The sequence below is a fragment of the Gobio gobio genome (assembly GCF_949357685.1).
Source record: "Gobio gobio genome assembly, chromosome: 13".
NCBI classification, from domain to species: Eukaryota; Metazoa; Chordata; class Actinopteri; order Cypriniformes; family Gobionidae; genus Gobio; species Gobio gobio.
Window position 1 is genome coordinate 29,327,285 of NC_137106.1, and position 23,351 is coordinate 29,350,635.

The window sequence follows — 23,351 nt, forward strand, 5'->3', positions numbered from 1 at the left end:
GCAGTGCGTATGGTATGCGGTGCGTATTTTTCCGTACCCATTTTAACGGCTACAGCTTTCACTGCATGCGGCTTCAGTCCGTCAGTGCGTTCCAGGAGCGTGTAGCCGTACAGCTGTGCTGCGATCGTTTCCGCACAGAGTCTATTTTTTGATGTTCTGGCGCTGATTTAAAGTGACAGCGCATCCGCATTAAAACATTCATGTATCGATGCGAAAATCTAGTAATTCCACCACAGATGCATAAAATGTAAAGTCTACTCGGTTTTAAAGTCAACACATGGCTTTTTGCCTCGAGTAAAGCAAGGAAAACGGCCTTTAAGTAAACAAGGAGAAATAATGGAGAGCACCTGTCCTTTCTTGGAGGTGGAAAAACCCGGGCCTGAAAAGTTCTTTATGACCTGCAGGATTTCTTGTAAGAAGATTTAAAAATGAAAGAAAAGCGTAAGTTTTAATTTAAAATGTTTGTTATTTTAACATAGTCTATTGTCTGTTTTGCAATTTGCATGAGCAACGTAATATATACATCTAAAGTAGGTATTAGGCTATATAAATACAAAGTAATGAATTCAATAAAACGTTGTTTAAGTGTAGTGCGTTTAAACATGATATCAATAAAACAGTGTATAGGCCTACAAAGAGAATTGCAATGCTGACAAGTGTGAGATGTCTACTCTCTCCCTGAGAATGTTGACATCCTAATCTTTAAAAAAAACAACAAAAAAAAACACCTCAGGCCCATTTTCACGTCTCAGGTTGTTTTTAGTCAAATTTGATTTATTCAGATGGTTATTTATTTATTTTATTTTTGTTAACACCAAAAGTTCCTTGTTAACCTATAAACCATATAGGTTCTGTTAACACCAAAAGTTTTCATGTAATAAATGGAAAGCAAATCAAAATAGTCTCCACCCCCTTTTATTCTGATCCAAAAAATGATCCGATCCGTGACTCATGATCCGTAGTGCGATCCGAACCGTGAGTTTTGTGATCCGTTGCACCACTATCGTACAAACACGCTGTATTAAGCAGTGCATAAAGTATTGCATGACTATAATACCAAATATTGAATTTATTTCACTGCAGCTGTGATAAAGTATGCAAACACAGCGCAAGCGTCACTGCGGGAAGCAGTAAGTGTCCGACTTCACGTCTCCGTTTGCAGCTCCTCCCCACACGGCTACTCTCGCCGATCGGTTGCATCCAGCCACAGCCGATTAGGTGTGTTCAACATCGGCTGCGGCTGGATGCAACCGATCAGCGTGAATAGCCGAATAGACACTTTCTGCTTCCCGCAGTGACGCTTTGCGCCGTGTTTGCATACTTTATCACAGCTGAAATGAAATAAATGCAATATTTGTCAAATACACAGATGTTTCAGAGACATTTTCATTCAATACTCTATGTAGGCTATACTGCTTAATACAGTGTCTGTTTGTACAAGAATGAAGTTCAACATATAAACCTACACTATCAGGGAAGTGGGGTCTACTTTTTTTTATTTTGATAAACATGACAATATAAAATCGCGACTACAAGAAAAGAGATTTTACCGTTATAAAAAATGTATTTGTGAGCATTAGTGGAACTGAAGGTTTTAGAATAAACACGAAACACATGTGATCCCTGTCATGCGGTGAATCCGGCCAATCGTGGAACAGAGCCTGTGCAGTCACTCTGGAGAAGCTGAGCAAAATGCACCAGACGGCTGCTCTTGAAACGCTCTCGCGGCACTTTGTTGACGTGACAGCACGTCACAGTCACGTGGTGTCTGTGCTGCCTCAAGTCGAACACATTTTCTAACCGGCATGCGCTACTTCAAGTCAGCCACCGATCGGTCTGCGCATCACTGTATGAAGTCGAACAGGCCTGTTGTCATTGGTTGTTTTAGTCATGTGTTCTCAGTTCAGTCATTGGTTCATTGTCTTGATTGCTCACAGATGTGTCTTGTTTAGTCATTAGTCTTTGTGTATTTAAGCCCTCATGTTTGCCATGTGTCCTTGTCAAGTATTGTTTGACTCTATTCTAGTCAAGTCTGTTCTAGTCAAGTCAAGTCAGGTTCAAGTCATCGTTTGTGTTGTAACTGTTCACGCTGTAAATAACCTGCACTTGAGTTCATCACTTCAACTTGCCTCCAGTGGACTAACGTTACAGTAGTGATGGGCAGACCGAGGCTTTGTGAAGCTAATGTGCCATATTGTATTGAAGCTTCGAATCGATCCGACACCGTCTCTACGGCGACACCTAGTGGTCAGTTGCATGTGTTGATCTGAAATAACCTTGACAATGATCCATGAAAAAAAAAATGTTTTTAACATCTGTCTGACAACTACATGATCTTGGTTTTGTAACCTGTAGCCTACTCATTGTGAATAACTACAGGTGTTTTTTGGTCATGAAAAATTAACATTAACCTGTTAGCCTGCACCCCCGCTTTTGAAAAAATCCTAAGAAATGGCATAATCAGACTAAAACTGTTACAGTTAATGATTCCTTTGCACTAAAATCATGCACTAAAATCAAGTATGGCGTCATTTGAAAGCAGACACTTGGCAGTTTACTGTAAATTCAAAATTAAAATAAATAAACACATTTGTTACGTAACATTTTTAATCATAAATATTATTTGCTCTGCTGTTGAAGGACTTAGCCAACTTTTTTAAATATATTTTTTCTCCATCCTTTGAAAAAAATCCTCTCACAAGGGACATAATATTTTTAAAATATTTTTTAGCAAGTACATACAAATGAGGGAAAATTACTGCTATCACAAAATCTTTCTCCTCTCGCAAAAACCCACAAGGTGAATATCGATTAACTTAACTTTAAACTGTGGGGAACTTAGTTCTTACAGATTTGTGACTGTGATTGGTTCCCGCCCCTTTCAATCAAACGCAGTTTCGACAGGCGCATGAAACGCTTCATTTAGCCATAGTCACGTGACATGGGTGTTTCGAATCACATTGCGGAGCAGTGTTTCGAAACATCTGCGCTTCGTGATCTCGACAAAGCATTGAAACGTCAGTTTCGCGTCAGCCATCCCAGCGTTACAGTATAAAGCCATACAAGATGTGTCTTTTGGACAATTTGTCCAGCAAGAGAAACCGTGTCAAATTTAAACAGGTCTTTTGTTTTTATATTTATTTTCTCATTTTTGGGAGTACATTAGCATGTGGATGACCTCAAAGCCATGGCATAAAATGTATTTAGTGCCACACTTTTTTTATTTATAAATTTTTTTATGAGGATTTAATGGGGTCTTTTATTCATGTCAGATACTGTTCAAAAGTTTGTGTTGATAAGATTTTTTAATTGATTTTGAAGTCTTGTGCTGCTCACCAAGGCTGCATTTATTTGATCAATTTATATTATTCATTAATATGTTGCTGCTATTTTTAACCATAACTTGCGAATGTATGTATACACATTCTTTGTATACTTTTTTTTAATGTGTAACTGCCTTCAGCTCTTATAGTGCGAACCCTGCATCAGTGCCATCTGACAGACGGAGGATCCCTGTCCTTGTAATATAATATTAATAGCAGAAACTATCATATTCTTGACAACTGAGACAGTGAAAGTTACAACAGCAGAAAGACTGTTTCAGGTCACTGCTTGAGAATGAAATGCCTTTACTCTGTGCAAATATGACTGAGGTTCACTGAGAAAAACACACTCGATCCACGTCCTACATCAGTTTAGAGAAAGATGGAGTTTTCTTAATGTATACAGGAGGATTGAAGGGCAGAGATGATGGCACATAGACAGGATCCAACACTGAATCGAAAAATGTTAGCGTTTCTTTCTTTTCTTGATAAAATGTTGTATTGAACTGGTAAATTCTTGAAGTGTATGGCACCATTATTACTATCAATATTACTTATCTGGAATTAGTAATATGAATAAATGCAAGTAAACCTTACCCTGGGTGGCAATTGATTTGGTTATTTTCATCTGTACTTCTGTGCTGAATGACTCATTCTCTCATTTTAGTTTCATATGAAATTAGTTCCTAAATGGTCGTCCCCACCACAGCTGCTCATGAACAGATGCTTCACCCCCACTGCAATTCAATCATGTTATATAGCGCTTTCATTTATTTTTCAACCTGGGCTTGGCTTGAGTGCAACTTGTTTGCAATGAGCATTTTAAATACCTCCAGTATTGCCTTGTATTCCTCTTATGATGTGTTATGACAGTTTATTTAAAATTGATTTACAGTAAGCGATTAGTCTTAATTTAAAAAAAAAAAAATTATATATGAATCAAGACTTTCTGAATATGCTTTGACAGTGCAGCATTGTTACACAGCCTAAATGTAATGCTATTATCGTTAAATCTATCATAAAATATCCATAAGCTGTCTGTATCAGCTTGTTGTCATAGAGAAATGGGCTAGTTTTAATTAGCCTAATGACAGAAAGGAAGAGACCACAGAGGAAGCCAGTCAATTATTTAATTATGCAAATGTAAACTAAGGCCATAATGGCAACTTGCATGGAATAGAAATATCATTGTTTCCTTCCAAATACCTCTGACCGTCATTAAATGTCTCCCTGCCATAATGACTGCTCTTCACATCATTAATACTGACCAAAACAATATTCACTTTTTCGTCTTAAAGGTTCAGTGTGTAGTATTTATGAGGATCTAATAACAGAAATGCAATATATTATACATTACTATGTTTTCAGTGGTGTATAAAGACCACTGTTTAAAGATGTTTTTATTACCTTAGAATGCACCCCCACCATTTTTCCCCCACCGTCATATTTCTACTATAGCCCTAAACGGACACACTTTTCTACAGAGCGCTAGTCACTCTCTGCTCTCTCTCCGACGACAACAATTTTGTGCTGTGTGGGCTACCGTAGCGCTGGTTGATTGTAATTCACAACCTCATCGCTAGATGCTGCTAAAAATCACACACTGCACCTTAAATCAAGGCTTTATAAGGTTCAAGTTATCCTGCCGACATGGAGTCAAGCAAAAAGCAATTTAACCAAGTGTGAATGCATTCTAATAGCATATAGTAGTCTATGTATTATTTATTATTGTAAGTCATAATTATTCTTCAGCGCAACACACACCTCCTGTATATGTAAATTTGAGTCAATATAGACTGCACGTTAAATAGTGTTCACAAAAAACGATTTGCTTGCCACATTATTGTTACGTCTCTGTAAAGAGATGTGATATTCTCAATTGATCATGGTTGCAGTGATGGAGAAGAGCATTATTACCTGGCATATATCCAAATGGTCCACGTGTGTCTGGATGTCAGAGGCTGCATCAGAATCCGAATACATTTGAAAACGGCGTTTTCATATCAAAATGCTCTCCGTGCACAATAGCTTTTTACTAAAGTTTCTTGTCCTCACTGAAATGTCGGAAAACACATCTTACTGCGCATGTGTAAAATGCAATAAAATCTCACTGAGATGATACCTTCTCAGCAAATGGTCTAAAATGCAATTTCATGTTTTGCTTGAGGAAAGCAATTGCTAGTAAATGTTCTGTAATCTTTGCAGAAATGTAATATGACGACTCTCCAAAGTAACATTTATCTTAGCAACACTGTGAAATTGAATAGCACAATGTAGAGACAAAGATGTGTTTTCAAATGTATTCGGATTACTGGGAATTATGTATTGGGCAATAAATCAATCCAGACAGTGCAATTCATCAGTGTAGATCAAACATCCATGATTCATTATTTTTGAATTTTTTTGGTCTATATTGTTAAACAAAGATGTTTATGTGTCAGTTATCAACTATTAAGCTCATAGTTGATAACTCTCACATTAAATTATTTTGTTATTCAGAGTCATGCATCATAATGCATAAATAACAGATGCAGGAGATGGAGGTTGCATATTGTGAAGAGGATAATTCTCTGAGATGTTTAGTGTTATGAAAAGACCTTCTTCAGGGGACCCATTTCACAATCATCTTAAATTTCCAAGAATCCCACTTATGTTTTATTTTTTTTTACTTTTTACTTATGATGACTATGCTAAGAAGGGGCTGGTTATGGCCATAATCACCATAAAAAGTATGTCCATAAAAAAGTGTTTATTATAGATTAGTCAGACATTCGTCTTTGTGAGAGCTGCGAGACTTTGAAAAACTATTGTTTTTTGAAAAATTGTCCTTTGAGAAAATGTCAGTAGTGGCACAGTATCTAGAGGGATGAATTGTGGATCTGCGCCGCAATCTGAAATGGGAGATTATTGCACCTCAAGTCATATAATGTTAATAACAGCCCCTTAAAGGTGTGTTATAACTCTGCAATATAAACAGGCCATTATGCAGTGTCGTCATCATCACTATTTCCCAACTTCTATTTTTCTATCTTCTCTCTGATGAAAACTAATGCTTTTCATTTACAGTGCTACCTTTTGGAGGGAAACCCTTTAAAAATCCTGAAGATCTGAATTGATGATTCTGGCTTTAATTAGTATAGCCTGTTTTAGTGATCTGATCAATTCTTTACAGGCTATGCTAATCTATGCCAGAATTAGCAATGCATGTGGGACGGACTTACTCTTCGCTTATGGCGTCATTTTGTATTAATAAGTGGTGGGCACAGTGGCACCAGAACAAGTTTTGAATTGTGTGTGCTTTCTGGATGTGCTGATTATGACATCATGTAATGCTGATGGTTTAATATTAGGTCATCCTCAAATATTTTAACATGATCTTTTGCTGTTTTGATACCTAGATCAATGCATTAGTGAAATGTAAATAATTATAATTATTAATATATGTTTTATAATTATATATTAAATTAAGAAAGTTGTACTGGTTTGGAAAAACATAAGGGTGAGTAAATAATAACATAATTTTCATTTATGGGTGAACTAATCCTATAAGGATTTTTCTTTCTTTCTTGCTCACTGTACATTTTACACCACAAGATAATAAAAGCAAGCGTTTACACTTCAATTACAGAGCTTCCATACATTCTGAGAGCCTTGATCTGATTTAATGTAGGTGTTTGTGTGTCAGAGCAGAATTCTACAATACCACAAATAAGAGGAACAAAGCTAATACCCAAAGACCGTTTCCCTTGAATCCAGTCTACTCATTCTTGTCAGTGGCCCAAGATTAGATAGTTTTGTCCACTGACCAGAAACATAACACAAAGAAGACCTCGTACAGACAAGAGCTGTGTGTCATCATCTGTCTGATTGTAATCTCCATGCAGTCCTGACTCAATGTTATAGGGCGGCAGAGAACGTAAAAAAACTAAATTGGGTCATGCTTCAGTCCTGATCTAAGAACATTCTTCGTTAACCTGGGGGTGTCAAAGGTCATCAGTTGGTGAATGGCCGTTGGAAACTAATTTAACACAACACCGCACCTTTGGAGAAGTCATTATCAGGTGTTTGAATTATTTCTGTGTATAGTGGGTCGATATCTCTGGCGTCCCTCCAAACTCGTGTCATGCTCTGGTGCACTTGGATATGTTCCCTACATATATGTGGACTGGAGTGTGTTTACATTCTCTGATGTACTTCAAAAAGGCTTTGGTCCAGTTGTCAAAATTTAAAAAGGGAAAAGTGCCAAGACTCAAATACGTTTGGTGTTGTTATTATTTCTTTTTAGGAGCAAAAGAATGAATTCTATTTTATTCATCTTCTGTAATCTCTCTCGACCAGACTTTTCTTTGCATTAACTTTCCTCACAGCGCTCAGGTGAAATCGTCTTGGGAAAAGGTGCCATATATAGTTCTAATTACTTACCCATGTTTTGTCCTTTTGCGCTATTGATAAGTGATACACATGTCTGATTTGGACAGGGCTGCTGATCTCAGATCAGCCTGAAATGTCCACCTCTGCCTGGTAACAGATTGGCATTTGAGTGGCAGAGTAAAAGGTCGTAAGCATCTGTAGGCAGCTGGTACACACCCCTGGCATCCAGGTCCATGAATGTTAATGTGGCGCTGTAAAGCCCACGGGTACCAGATCTCTCCACAGTGGGAACACCTGAATTTACATACCCCGTCAGTCATTAAATAACCTACTTAAAGGGATAGAGACCTAAGCTGGCGTCGGTGGCAGAAAGAGCAATAACTTGTATTTACCTGGATTTTTCTGGGGTTTTTTTTAAAGGGAATTTGCATTTTGCTCCAGGGCTTTTGTCATTTAAGGGGGCTATTATCATAATAAATTGAATTCCTTTGATCTTTTGAAATAAAAGAGTTCATTTTATATGAAAAAGCTCTGTGACTTTCAGAGTTTAAAAATTCTTCCCCAGTCCAACAGGTAAATTTTTTGAAACAGAGTTGCAAAACAGCTCTTTTCAAAATCCTTGGATTTCTGAAGTAAGAAACCCGAGAACATTAGCACTAGGGCTGTAACAACTAATTGATAAAAATCGATCATTATCGATAATGAAAATAATCGACAATGAATTTGATTATCGATTAACATTTAGATTTTATATTTAGATTTAGATGTAACATTTAGATTTAACGTTTAGATTTAACATTTAGATTTAGCATTTAGATTTAGATTCAACATTTAGATTTAGATTTAACATTTAGATTTAGATTTAACATTTAGATTTAGATTTAGCATTTAGATTTAACATTTAGATTTAACATTTAGATTTAGATTTAACATTTAGATTTAGATTTAACATTTAGATTTAACTATTTAAAATATCTCTAAGTTGATAAATATTGTTGTAAATGTGCTAAAAAAGTGACCGCCAAAAATTCATACCAGTTTTTTTAAACATTGTTTGAAGCTAAATGTGTCAAAATGTTGCTGTTATTTTCAGCGTGAGTCGCTTTACAAACGGCGCCCCATACAGCATAGCCTACATAGATAAATTCACTAAATTTGTTTTCATAGGCTTTACATTACACACTGTTTGGAGGAAATCATTGGGCAGGAAATGGAATAACATTGTTTAAAATAATGGATAACATTTTTTTATGTATAATAATTTTTAGGTTTTTCATCCGATTAATAAAAAAAAAAATATATATATATATTTTTTAATAAATCGTCGTTAATTGGCACCCTAATTTGCACCTTATCAGTGTTCAGAAATGGCCAGTCATGATGATTGAAATACTGAAAAACTAGTAGAAATTATTTTCCTTAAAGCTGCAGTCCATAACTTTTTGCACTCTAGCAGTTAATTAACAGAACTGCATGCGACTTGCGGAATAACATTGCAGCCGGGGCTACTTCTCTCTGTTTATGTCTATGGCGAGTCACGCAGGGACTGTGCTCCTCCGCAGCGGTTCCTACCAGACCGGTCTGAAATAGTCCCAATATAAACACTTATTATAAGTGTACCATAATGATTCAGGGTAAGACAAAAACACGGTTTGGAAAATGGATTAATGTTGTACATTCTCATTATATAATTTTTGTAAATCTTGGAACACAAAAAAAGTTAAGGACAGCAGCTTTAAGCACTAATGTTAAGAGTAAGAAATGGGAATGTTTGTCAGACATTGTGCTGTTCCTGGCTTCATATCTACTTTAAATGATCCAAACACTGATGATAAAAAATGTCTGCCAATTTTTCTTAATGTCCCAGTACTTTATTTGTAATTGCAGGGGTCAGAAAGGCTGGAAATGTTTACGAAAAACTACTTTACTTTACTTTGGCACAAAAAACTTTGACTAGCATTACAGGAGGACCACAGGGGAAAAAAGTACAATTCGATTCCTTGAGGAACTGAAATGAAGACCTCATCATCCATGTGTTATCAGTCCGGCACACTATGACTGGCTTATCAACTTCAAAGAACCTATCAACATCTTTTCTTCCTGGTTTATACTTCATATTCTGATAATGAAATCATATCAGTTTTCCTAGTTAATAAAATTATTCCCCAAATTTATTTTCAGCATTCATAAAGTTAGTGTTTGAGTTTAAACATGTGGCAACTCTTATTCTCTCAGCAGCCAGGTCTCTTGGCAGTCCATTTTATCTTGCTGGAAATGTTTATACATTCAGAACTAATTAAGGGTTTCATACAGGGACCTATTTATTTGCAATATAAATTCATTTATTTTTTACTCAACACCTTCAAAATGTGTTTGTGCTAATTTTTATTCCTGGCAGGCCGTTAGTAGATCTGCTGGTGTCTTGATTGATAAACTTTTCTTCAAGTTTAAAACAAAAAAAAAGATTATGATGAAATGTCTTGCTGTGTGAAGTCTGGACGTCTGTTTGGACTATCACTATTATGAGCAGATGAGATTTGAGGTGTTGGTGCAGGTTAGCCTTATGGCTCTCTGTGTGTGCCTGATTAAAATTGAGATAAGCTAGCAGTGTGAACTGTCTGAAATACACATGAGGTTGCCAATGTTTGATGCACAGAGCAGAACAAAACACAAACAAGAGGACTTTATATCCACAGTTTGACTTTGGCTTTGTTAGAGATTCAAAATAAAATAAAGTGATTTTAAAAATGTAAAATAAAATTTCACTCACCTTCATGTCATTCTAAATGTGTATGACTTCTTCTGTGAGAAATGACTAATGTTCAGGATGTTCTTTTTCATGTATTAGCAATTAATGAGAAGCTTTCAAGAAGGCATGCACTGATCATGATTTTTCATGTTGCATGATCAAATTTTTTTTTTCATTGAAATTATATCGTATAATTTCATGATTTAAAGCAAAAACAGAAAGTTCTGACTTGAGATTTGTGAAAATATGCTACATAAATCATCTGCGCAAAACAAAAGCAGTAGACAGACTGAATGAAAATGCAAATTCATTCTCTGACAGTAGGTGGCGCTTATGGAACAGCAGCGATATAGCAGTTCCTTCACTCTAAAAAAAAAAAGGTTCTATATTGCACCAAAAATGGTTCTTGGCTCGTAATCATAGGGGAACCTTTTTTAGTGCTATATAGCACCAATTTTGGTGCTTCAGTGGTTCTTCAGCGGTTCTTCAGAGGTTCTTCAGCGGTTCTTCAGAGGTTCTTCAGAGGTTCTTCAGAGGTTCTTCAGCGGTTCTTCAGAGGTTCTTCACCGGTTCTTTGACTAAGGTGCTATATAGCACCTCTGAAGAACCGCTGAAGAACCACTGAAGCACCAAAATTGGTGCTATATAGCACTAAAAAAGGTTCGTATGATTACGAGCCTTTTTTTTTAGAGTGTTGGTTACCACTAGGGATGGAACGATTACTGGTTTCACGATAAACTACGATAAAATGTACTGGTTAGTTATATCGTTTAAAATGTAATTATTATTAAAACTGTGTTTGATTATCACGATTTTGAAAACTCGCAGTAAATCATGTCCATCCAGCATCATTCTGGCGCAGGCGCAGTGTGCAACGTTGTTTTTTTTAAAGAGAATAAATGGCGAAAAGCAGTGACAGCGTCAGGAGATTTTTCAGCCTTCTAAAAGGACCAAATCTGAGGTGTGGTCCTATTTTATCTTTTACAAAAGTCCTGGGGGAAACTTAATCAAGGATGGTCACCCTGTCTTCAGAATATCAAAAATAAAGTTGCTGCTAAAGAGGCAAACACTTCAAATCTGCCTAGTCATCTTCGTGACAACCCACTGTTGTATAGCGGACGCGAGGCAAGTGGACTTTGACCTCAGTACCAGAACTACGTCTGGGAAATAATTGGACACATTTGAAATTTTGAAATATTTTATCTCACTCACTTGAAATTAATGTGAAGCTTCCACGAAGAAAAGTTTGCAACTTGTGGCTTTGAGCCAAAGACGAACAAACAAGTTCAGACAAGACTAGGGTGACATTTAAGGGATTTTCTTTACCACATAAATAATTACGGTGATATATTGAATTGAGATTAATGTTTTAGGTCTTGTTTATAAATCCATTTTGCACAGTGTACAAAACAATTGTCCAGACAAGATGATCACAAGAATTTATAGTAATAAATATTCATATAATTATTTTATATATAATTATAGAAGTATTAAAAGTCCAATTCTTCAACTGATTCATTAAAAATATTTTGCTCAAAAGAATGATTCATTCACAAATTGGACAACCTAACTTCTTTAGGCCTATACTTCTTTCACAAACTTCTATTTCGATCTGTTTTTCACACAAAGACTTCAAACATGGCACGAGTCCTATGAATTACTTTTATTTCGCTTTTTTAATTTTTTTTTGTAGCTTCTCATTAACATTCATTATTTTAATATCTAAGCAAGATATTCTGAAGAGTCTTTTTTCTAAGACCTTTCTTTTAGTTTTCCACAGAAGAAAGTTGTACAGTTTTTGAACGACATAAGGGTGAGTAAATGACCGGTTTAATAATAACCCAGTCTTGCTTTGTTGACCCTTTTTCACAGATATACTCTGCTTTACGTATAATCTGCCAGATATACTCTGAAAAACGTTGTAATAAGAGCCTTTGAGAAGAACTTTATTTATTGACCACCACCTCTTTTGTCATCTTCTTGCTATCATGACAAATGCTTTTCACTTTGATCTGATTACAGGCTGCCTTTGTTTTTATTGGTATCATCGGTCTTGGACAACGGACAAAATTTGTTCAACAAGAGCTTCTATTACCCTGCGTTTTAAAAGTTTAATTTAATTTATTTTCCTCCTGAAACTCAATGTTCTTGACACCGAATTACATAAATGATTGGCGAGTTTTCTATGCCGAGGTAATGTTATTAATTTCTTCCTCTTTTCACACCTGTGAAGCCCTGAGCTGTATTTACTCTGCTCTTTCTCACTGCTTGATCCCATTGTAATGAAATGTAAAGCACAGTACAGTGGTGCGGTGTATAGCTGAAGCTCAGGGCTGGTAACTAAAATATTTGTGACATGATAGTCCACACAAAAATAAAAATTCTGTTATAATTTACTTAATGTCAAGTGTCAAAAAGGACAGACTTGTTCATACAACTTGTGAGCTATAAAATTCTAAACCCATACAGTGGTATGCGAAACAGAAGATTCAGCAAAAAATTACTTCAGCCTCTGTTGTAGTCCCCCCCCCCCCCCCCACAAACATTGCTCATAATTTCTCTTTTAAAAACACACTCAGCACTTATCTCAGCTTAATCAGGTTGCCTATTCAGCTCTGACTGTAAACTTTGCTAACCTGTGCAATGTTGACAGACTCTAGAGTTGATCAGCAGTGAATGAATGAAAGAACGTTCTAGCTATGAGTGCATCCTTCAGCACTTTGAGGAATAGCTTGTAATTTCCTACGGGCAGAGTCATTACTGTAGTCCTGGTTGTCTTGGTATTATAGACCCAGGAATAGCCCCACACAAAGATGGAGGAAGTCTCCCATCAGCAAAAGCTCTGTGTTGTTATAGTCAGCATTTGTGTGGTCACTGGTCAGAGATCCAATGTCTTCAGGAAGTTTGTGTGTGTGTGTGTGTGTGTGTGTGTGTGTGTGTGTGTGTGTGTGTGTGTGTGTGTGTGTGTGTGTGTGTGTGTGTGTGTGTGTGTGTGTGTGTGTGTGTGTGTGTGTGTGTGTGTGTGTGTGTGTGTGTGTGTGTGTGTGTGTGTGTGTGTGTGTGTGTGTGTGTGTGTGTGTGTGTGTGTGTGTGTGTGTGTGTGTGTGTGTGTGTGTGTGTGTGTGTGTGTGTGTGTGTGTGTGTGTGTGTGTGTGTGTGTGTGTGTGTGTGTGTGTGTGTGTGTGTGTGTGTGTGTGTGTGTGTGTGTGCATAGATGCCTAAATCCCAAAGTTAATTGTTAGTTTGTTCTGTTGTAGAGTTTATGGCAGAAAATGGATCACATTTTAGCCGAGGACTTATTTTAGGAAATGAAAACTGACATATTTTAAAATGATTTAATGAATCTCTTTGATATACTTTCTGAATGTTCACCATTTCTGAATTCTCACAGTAAACTTACAGGTTAAAGGCTGATTTACTTCTGCGTCTGACCTACGCCGTATCCTCTACGGTGCAAGTTACGCATCGGTTTTCATTTATACTTCTGCGTTGTTTTCCGTTTTAATGTGCAATTACACATGCAGACCACTAAGGGGCAGTGTCCACAGGCGTGTTGATAATGTAACCCACAGTGTCAAGGCAAAAGCCAAAGAAGAAGCAGCAGCATTGATGGCGGCAAATAGATAGCAACTTTTCTTGCAGCTTGAGTTGTTGTATCTAATACAAATTAAGCATCTCTAGTTGATTAGTAAGTTAAATCTGGCACTGGAATGCGTTTTTGAAATCACGCAGAGTGCTTGTGGCCGCTGTTTCAATCGATTGCGGAGACTTTATTCGTTCCGTTGAAATCACAAAATTAAATGCACCCAAATGTGTCCTCTGTTCTTGATATACAATCACTGATTAACATTGGTTTTAATAAAATGAAATAAATAAACTATACAATGGTGGATTAGAACCCAGAACCTCTTGCTCATTTAACAGAAATTCTACCACTAGACCATCAAGAGCTCACGAACACTTATAGCAGATTTATGTATTTATTCACTAACATAAAGAATCTCTGGACTACAAAATATTGTGTTATATAGCAGATTTAAGGATGAATCTATCATCTATAACCCATACTCAGAATTTGTCCTCTTAATCCATCCAAGTTAGTGGACACAAATTAGGAGTAGTGAACATACACACTGTAAACCGTGGACACACACACCTGGAGCAGGGGGCAGCCATTTTGCTGTGGCAATTGGGGGTTAGGTGCCTTGATCAAGGGCACCTCAATCATGTACTGCCGGTATTGAGACTCGAACCCGCAACCTTCAGGTTACCTAACCATTAGTCCACAACTGCCCCAAACACAATGATGACTGTCGGCACTGGAAGTCCATCAGGTGAAATTTGTCATTGTGCCAATTCCAATTAAAATGACTGGATTTTGTATGCAAAATTTCACTGCGCAACGGTAAATGTCATGCCCCTTTAGTCTTGCCATTCTTTTAAATGCATAGCAAATTATCTACATTTTAGCTTATACTGGCCAAAAATTAGCTGATTTATTCAGGAAGTATGACCTACATTTTAAAGTGACCAAAATGCATTAAATTTGAGTGTTTTTGAAATGCATTATATCACAATAATAGGCCAAAGTGAATAAAATGTATTGAAATAATTATCTGCATGAACAGATTATTTGCGGTGTAAACTCAATACAGTTGCAGTATGCAGAAAATGGAAAACCATTTTTCTTTACAATTTTATTAAATGTAGTCATGATCTATCCCAGATGAACTCCTTATTATGTGGTTTTAGTGATTCAACCATGATCAGATCACATTTCGGATGCATTTCACCTGTGATCTGATCACTGAAAACGCATAATGGTCAGTATAAAGTGGAATATACAGGAATATTCTGCTTGTTGATAATCTAGTTGCTAATGAGTGCCTTTCAAATAGCTTTCAAAAATTTGATGCCAAACTTTTGTCAAATCCTTTAGCAAATCTGTTTCATCCTACAAAGTGTTCTGTACTGTTTGGGTTTCTAATTGACCATGCAAGAGTTTCTTTTTCTTACTAACTTCAAACTGGAGAGTTCATCATACAGTATGTGTTTTTCTCTCAATTAAGGGCCAAATAAGGAGAAGAAAAATACAGCTGGTTAATGTCGGGGAGGAGAGGAGAGGAGGAGAGAAAGAGTGAGTGATTGTCTGTTATAGTGGACACAGATTCTGTGTGTGCCAGACTCTTTGGCTTTCCATCGTCATACAGCCTGATAAATACTTTACACCTGCGTTGAATACCGCACAGAATCAATCATCTGTCTTTTAAGAGGGAACAAAACAGAAAGTTTCTGCTGCAGCCTCTGCATTCATTTATTTGAAAAGGAATCAGATCCCTTTCATAAGTCAGGGAGAGTGTGAAGTGTAAATAAGACGAGAAGGGAAACCTATAGGAACATTCTAGAGGCATGACGCGTTATAAAGCATTGCATCTCCATTATTGGAAAGTGTGGAAAGTGTGAAAATCTGAAACGTAACAGGAAATGTGAAATTGACCAGCAAATACTGGCCAAAGACGCCTGTGCCTGAGTAATGGAGCAGTTCCATATTCTTGTGCTTTGCAGAACCAAGACCAAATTGTAGCATTTGTGGCCACTATCAAAACAAATGTCATATTGGTCGATAGTTTTTTCAATACATTTTTATATATATTTTATATATTTTTAAATATTTTTTATTTATCAACTAGTATGTCCCCAAAACATGGAACCTATTGAAATTAGACAAGCTCCACTAGCATTTACAATAATAATAATAAAAAAAAAAATTTTTTTTGTTGTTGACATTTTAACTTTGGAACCTAAAAATGTGGAACCAATTGAAATTAGACAATCTCTAAGCATTCACAAAATTAAAAAGCCAATATTAGGTAAATTTTTTGTAGTATTTTGTAGTAAGTATTTTTAATTTTGTACAATTTAATTGTAATTGTAATTTGAGCTTTGAGCTGCATTTCATGCATGAAAGACGCTATACAAATGATGTAAAGTGACCAGCCATGATTAACTTTAAAGGGGCACTTCAGTGCTGGGAAGATGAATGTGTATTTAAACTTTGTCATTTTTGTAGGAGAATTGTGACATTATTTTTGAATTTGGTGCCTTCTAGACTGAGAAAAAACAGAAAATGTAATTTTGTCTCATGTGGATGAAAGACAACAACTCCCAGAATGCACTTGCTTCGCTGCCCTACGAGGCCACTCCCTACACCGCCCCCAACGTCGTTTTGATCTTCATAATAATGCAATAATTTTGTTCAGTTAGAGAATAAACACTACAATTAAAAACTGAGTAAGAGCTGAGGTAAGCGCGGCAGTCATTTTCAGAGCGTGTCGCATGGAAGCTAAACTTTCCTAGGAATTCATTGAAAAGTTGAAACACTCACTTTGCTCTGCAACGTTCCGGTTATGAATGCCCGAGGCCGAGCGCATTTACATTCTGTGCGTGAGATCTCTCCGCTGTGGGCGGGTTGAAAACATGCGGAACAGCTCCCTCTACTGGCTGTTGTTTTTAGCCTCTGGCCAAAAAATCTGATATTTGCGTCATCGGAGGATTTTTTCCAGAAATAAAATGCATAATTCTCTCGTCTCAGGGGGATATGAGGGGGGGAAAGTACCATAATTCAAATATACTACAGGGTTTCTACGGATACAAAGCTTAATGCTAAATCACTGAAGTGACCCTTTAACTTTGAACTTTTTTACTAAATTTTACATGAGGTCTTGTAAAACTTTTTTACACACAACTGTGATTGGGATTTCTGTCCAAAGAGTTGGTTACCGATCATTTTACTTTTCGCAGAAGCCAGCCAATACAATTTCTGTCAAATCTTGGCGTTGTAAAATAGCAGCCGCTGTTTCTGACAAATGTGAGGATAACAGAAAAATCACAGTTCCCTTTCAGTCGGTCACGTTCGACGTCCGACGTACGTCTCCGTTCCCTCCTTCAGGGAACGAGGGTTACCATACGTAACCGAGACGATTTTTAGGGAACTGCAATGAAAGATAAGATATACTGTATGCAGACCCCACTATGGTCTAGCAATGTCTATGACCTTGTGTGTTTATTTTTGAGGATGTATGTGATTTGTTTTATTGCCTGACAAGCCTTACAGGAATAAGTGTGCTGATTCTGTTTGCATCTCATTGAATTCATCCCTTAATGTACTAACCATGAAATGTGTCCTCTTCTGTCACCCGTAGGTCGGGTGCCTGTCCTCTAGAAAAGCATTGTGGGTAATTTAGAGTCCCTGGCAGTAAATGTCGGGCATAGTCATATGTCACTGGGTAAAAAGCGTGGTTATAAAACGCTTATGAGTGTAGGGACACACAGCATTGCTGCTTAGTAACCCTGTTTGTTGTTTGAATATTTCCATTTAGAAGAAATGGCTAAAGTCAGCGCTGGCAAACAATCATGCCTGGTAATATAACAGTCTCTTAAATGTCTTTTCATTGCCGTTTCTACTTTATACAGATTGCTATAATCTGTCAGTATGCTAGAGAACTGTTCCTATGCAGTAATACCTCCTTAAAACCTTTAGTGAATCAGACTAGTAGCTTTGAACCAGGCAATAATGGTTACGTACTGATGCAGCTCTGATCTTTGTTCATCCAATTTCACACTTCCACTATTATTTGAGACTGCCTCGAAATAATCCAACATGTGAGATTCGAGCTAGTCTGAACTAGTCTTAATGCCTTTGCTATCATCATATTCAGTTCTTTCCTCAGTTATTCATTGAATATTGATTGTGTCCGACAGAACTGATTAATGACACTAATTTGCTTAGTGACATGTGTATATCATTCCTGTGGGGTCTCATAATTTACATCTCCTTGACAGTCTCTTAAGCTATTCATCTCAAGCCTATGAGCCATTTCTATGACCCCACTGTTTAGCTCAGACTCATATTAATAAATCAGATGCTCACTTCTAAACCGTGGCTCAGTCTATTGACAGATAACCCATCATGGTATATGGTAGTATGTGCCTGCCTGGCTGAAGTAGATGCGTGTTTGCTTCTATTGGGTCCCAGTGTCATTTTTACTGATGGCTTGTGAGCGTTTCATCTCTGGCACCCTACCAGACAGCATCTGAAACAAAGCATATTGTGCAGCACTCTGAGAGTGAAGAGAAACATCTCCAACGGAGACGAAGATTATGTCCCTGAAAATGGTACTTTGTCCAATGTGGTGGAGAATGTGTTGACTTGAGGCTTAAAAGGATGTCAGATAAACTTTAATCTAGCGTTCACTAAAGTCTTGAAAGGTTTTAGATAGGGCTGAACTATTTAGGAAAATAATTGAATTGCAAATTTTTTTGTAGAGTTTTTTGTTTTTTACAATATTGTGATTGCGATTTAAAAAAAAAAAAATTGTTGCTCTTTATCTTCTGTATTATGCAACAATACATCATTGTATAGTAATAGTGGGAATCTTTAGGCACCTCACGATCTGATTCTGAGAGTCACGATCTGATTCTAAAACAATTCTTAAACTTTTTTCTTATAATTAATCTTATTATAATACAACTTAATTTTTTTTAATATATATATGTAATTATAAGTAGCTGCTTTTTAAAAATAATTACACATTAAAAAATTTATTAAAATAATTGCATGTTAAAAACATAAAAGGTAGTAAATAATAAAAAGGAACAAAAACACATTACAAGCAATGAACAAAGAGGGCTTTCAGTATTTAAGAGTATCTGAACTGTGAGTCATTTTTCTCTTTCTCAGCTTTACTGTTGCCTGACTATTAATGATGACATCATAGACAGCAGGAGTCTGCACCCACACTAATGCACAGATCTCTTTTGAATTATAAGGTGTGGTTTGTCCTGTCTGTTTAATTCCTTAAGACATTACTGACTGTGTTTACATTAATTTTGCGTCATAAAAGCATTTTGAGATTCGCACAGCAGCATGTGCGAGCACTCTTCACAAAGAGCAGCGCGAGCATTTGAAACGGAAAGCCTTCTGTCACTGTCCCGAGGTTTACTGTAGTCAGCCGGATCCGGGTCGGATCCAGATCAGATGGTGGACCTGCGCTAGACACGACCAACTCATCCGTGAAGTGTCGGTAGAGACCGTGTAAACTAGACTCTCCCCTGTGACGGCCTCATCCATCTTCAATCAGATGGAACTGGACAAATATTCTGAATATTCCAATCTAATATGACTTCTGACCTATAATGTTGCCTGAATCATAATCATACACTGTTTGTTCATTGGCCAGAGGAGAACTGGCACCCTGACTGTGCTTTTTTTTTCTCCATTCTGTCACCTGGTGGAGTTTTGGTTTCTTGCCACCGTCGCCTGCCTCTCGCCTTTGGCTTTTGGCTTGCTTAGTTGGGGACACATCAGCATTGTAAAAAGTGCTATATAAATAAAGGTGACTTGACTGTCAGTGATTTTCCTATTTTTTATATTTAAGCTCTCTGCTTTTCAAACGACATAAATGAAACCTTAGTAGAGCATTTGTAAGGAAAATACCGGCAGGCAAGAACACACACTGTAAACGTAACATCAAGCAAAGCGCACATTTCTCACAGCGCATATATCATGTGCAATGAAGCCTGCGAATGTCATTCTAATTCGTTTCAACCTTTCCGAACATTATGAAATATTATTTTATGGTTTGAGTGGTATGTGTGTGTGTTTGTGTGTGTGTGTGTTTGTGTGTGTGTGTGTGTGTGTGTGTGTGTGTGTGTGTGTACATGTTTTTCTAGCCTGGTGGGGACTTCAACCTGACTGTAGACAGACTCATGGGGACTCGTGTCACCGTGGGGACCTAAATTGAGGTCCCCACGGGCACAAAAGCTTATAAATCATTCAGAATGAGTTTTTATGAAAATGTAAAAATGCAGAATGTCTCCTGTGAGGGTTAGGTTTAGGGGCAGGGGCAGTGTAAGGGGATAGAAAATACGGTTTGTACGGTATAAAAACCATTACGCCTATGGTGAGTCCCCAGAAGGATAGCGCACCAGACGTGTGTGTGTGTGTGTGTGTGAGAGAGAGAGAGAGAGATAGAGAGAGAGGAAAGGGAAGCAAGCAGAATACGGGTTTTCTAAAACACACGCAGCACCATAGCACACCTGCAGTTAAAATCTAGGCTCAGAATCATTGAGAGAGTCTTTTCTCTCGCTTCTATTGTATAGTATGACCAACACAATATTAGATTAAACACAAACGGTTCTTTCCTTTAGGCTAGGCCTGTAGGCATAAAGTGCCAAGCTGATGCATCTTCTGCAGACTGCTTAACTCTCGCGTGTCAAGTGACCAGACTGTAATCGCAGCCTTTGCGGTTAAACATTTTTTTTTTTATCATATCGCAAAATTATCGCAAATGCAATTAATCATTCAGCCCTAACTTTAGACATACATTTTAAGTTGTTTGCTAGTGCTTTTATAAAAAGGAAAAGAAAAAAGCACAATATCTCAAAACCTCTGTACTCTGAGGGGGTAGTCTTATCATGACATAGTTTATACAGTGTATACTCAATAAATCTTGTAATGTTTTACAAGAGATCTTCTATCCTCACCAAGGCTGCATTTATTTGATCAAAAACACTGTAAACAGTAACTTATGTTTTTATTTTAAAATGTACTTTATTTCTGTGATGGCAAAGCTGAATTTCCAGCAGCCATTATTACAGTCTTCAGTGTCACATGATCCTTCAGAAATCATTCTAATATACGGATTTTATACTCAAGATTATTATTATCATTGTTAAAAATGTTTAAAAATGCTGCTTAATAATTTAGTGAAAGCTGATACATTTTAAAATCGTCTGATGAATAGAACAGAATTTATTTGAAATGTTAAAGTCCTTACTGTCACTTTTGATCAATTTAATGTATCCTTGCTGAATAAAAGTATATATATATTTTTTTTCAAAAACATGTATAAAATAATATATAATATACAAAGTTTTGCATTGTTTTGATGTAGTACACAAGTCACTGACAGAATTACGCAAATCAGGTTACAGCGCAAATACAGTATGGACAAAACCTTTTTTGTGAAAAGTTGTTTATCTGTGACAAACACTCACCTTTCATAAACGTAAATATTAACAGTTGAAGATTTGTCATCATTTGTCATGGGTTTGAAGCACCACAGGACAGGGCTTTGTCTTTTTGACTGTGCGTGACTTTTGCACTGTTTTGAGGGACAGTAGCATTAGCATTCATTGCAGCTGCTAAACCTCACAGGCGCCTCCTAATCATAATTCTGTGATGCTCTCAATGTTAATTTTCCTCATTACTTGACACAACTGTCTCACTTCCATTAGAGGCACATTAGGCGTCTGCCAGCATGTCACATTGTCTGTCATTAGATTTCAATGGTGTCTGTTTAATCTATCAATCTTGTTCATCAATAGATCTGCCTCACTCTAGGAGGATGAGCAGAGGTCGGACTCAGAGGCTGGTGTTATGTCAAATATCATTTCATTAGAAATGTGTGCATATTTATTATTTTGGGTCAGTGTCCATTAGGAATATGGGAATGAGATGTGGACGTTCTTGTCGGCTGCTGACAACTATTTTGGTTTTCTTTGCAGCTCTTTTTGCTTTGTTGTACCTCTTATCTCAAATTGAATATCCATATTTCATACTGCACATTATAGATTTTATAATTATTTTATATTGTTTAAATGATTTTTTTTGTGTTTTATTTTATTTATACAAAATAGTATAGGCCATGCTTATTATATTATCGTTATCACCCAGAATTTTTGAATCATTACATATCCTAGTTGACAGATACATTGCTTGTGTCTGGAAATTGTGCCTTACCATGCTGTGCTTGCTTAACTATGTAAACTAGCTTTGACCAGCTAATGACCTTAAATTACCAATGTTTAGCCATCTAAAACCACTAGATGCTGGATTTCCCAAGCTTTGAGGCTGCGCGATTAATCATTAAAAGATTGCAATCTCGATTCAAACACCCATGCGATCCTATTCTTAATGACAACGATTCTCCTGTGTCTATTAAACCTTTGACAAGTACGATCTCAGTAAACATTCAAATCTGTGTTGGTGCTGCTGCGGCTGTCCCAGAGAGAGCAGTTCATGTATAGGTATCAAACAGCTTCTCAAACTGTCTGTTCAACCACTCCGTATCATTATTTTTGTGTTACAGTAATTCAAATGATCACAGAAGTACTGGGATTAAGTTTATATTTCAGATATGAACACTGATGTCTACGGTAGCGGTCACTTTTTGAAAGTAACTTGACGCTTCAAATAAAGATTGTACATCGTAACACCAGTAGGTGGCGACAAGTACCGTTAAATAATGTATTCGTCATCGAATCATTCATTCAAGACATTCATTGAAAAACACAATTGATCCAGAAATTAAACATGTAAAGTCTTTAGGTGTTTTTGACTTGAGCGATCGGGTGTATGACATCAAAGTACCGCAAGAGCGATTGGAAAGAATACGGAGCTGTCTGCTCTCTAATCGCTCTTGCGGTACTTTGATGTCATACACTGATCGGTCTGCGCATCGCCGTCAAACAACACCTTTTATGAGTGGGTCATTGAATCATTCATTCAAACCAGTTTTAAGTTCAAATTAATTATATATTTTTATACATACTGCAGCAATTCAAAATCGTGGAAGAACCATGATCTCTGTTTTAAACAAACAAAAAAAAAAAATTGTGATTCTCAGTTTATCCAGAATCATGGAAATCTACTTTGAGGAAGTCAAGCCAGTTAGTACTATTCACTGACACTGGCCAGTTTAATGCTTTCTTATGTCAGTGATAATCATAACGAGTGATAATGAGCACTTAAGAAAAATAATCTTCTATTATTAATAAAGTCTCTCTCCGGAATCTGTTGAACAAGAAACAGATCTTTTAGAAGTGTGTATTCACCTTCAATAAGT

The 23,351-nt window shown here is 36.8% G+C and overlaps 1 protein-coding gene across 2 annotated transcripts in view; it reads left to right on the forward strand.

The window, feature by feature from the left end:
* chrm3a (cholinergic receptor, muscarinic 3a) overlaps window positions 1-23,351 on the forward strand; it is a 166,652-nt gene that overhangs the window by 77,722 nt on the left and 65,579 nt on the right. Inside the window, exon 3 of one of the 2 annotated variants that reach the window (XM_079833098.1) lies at window positions 15,513-15,580. The exons of the other annotated variant lie outside the window; for it this stretch is intronic. Within the exon in view, the coding sequence (XP_079689224.1) occupies window positions 15,513-15,580 (68 nt within the window). The remainder of the gene's footprint in view (window positions 1-15,512; window positions 15,581-23,351) is intronic. 2 annotated transcript variants of the gene reach the window in all.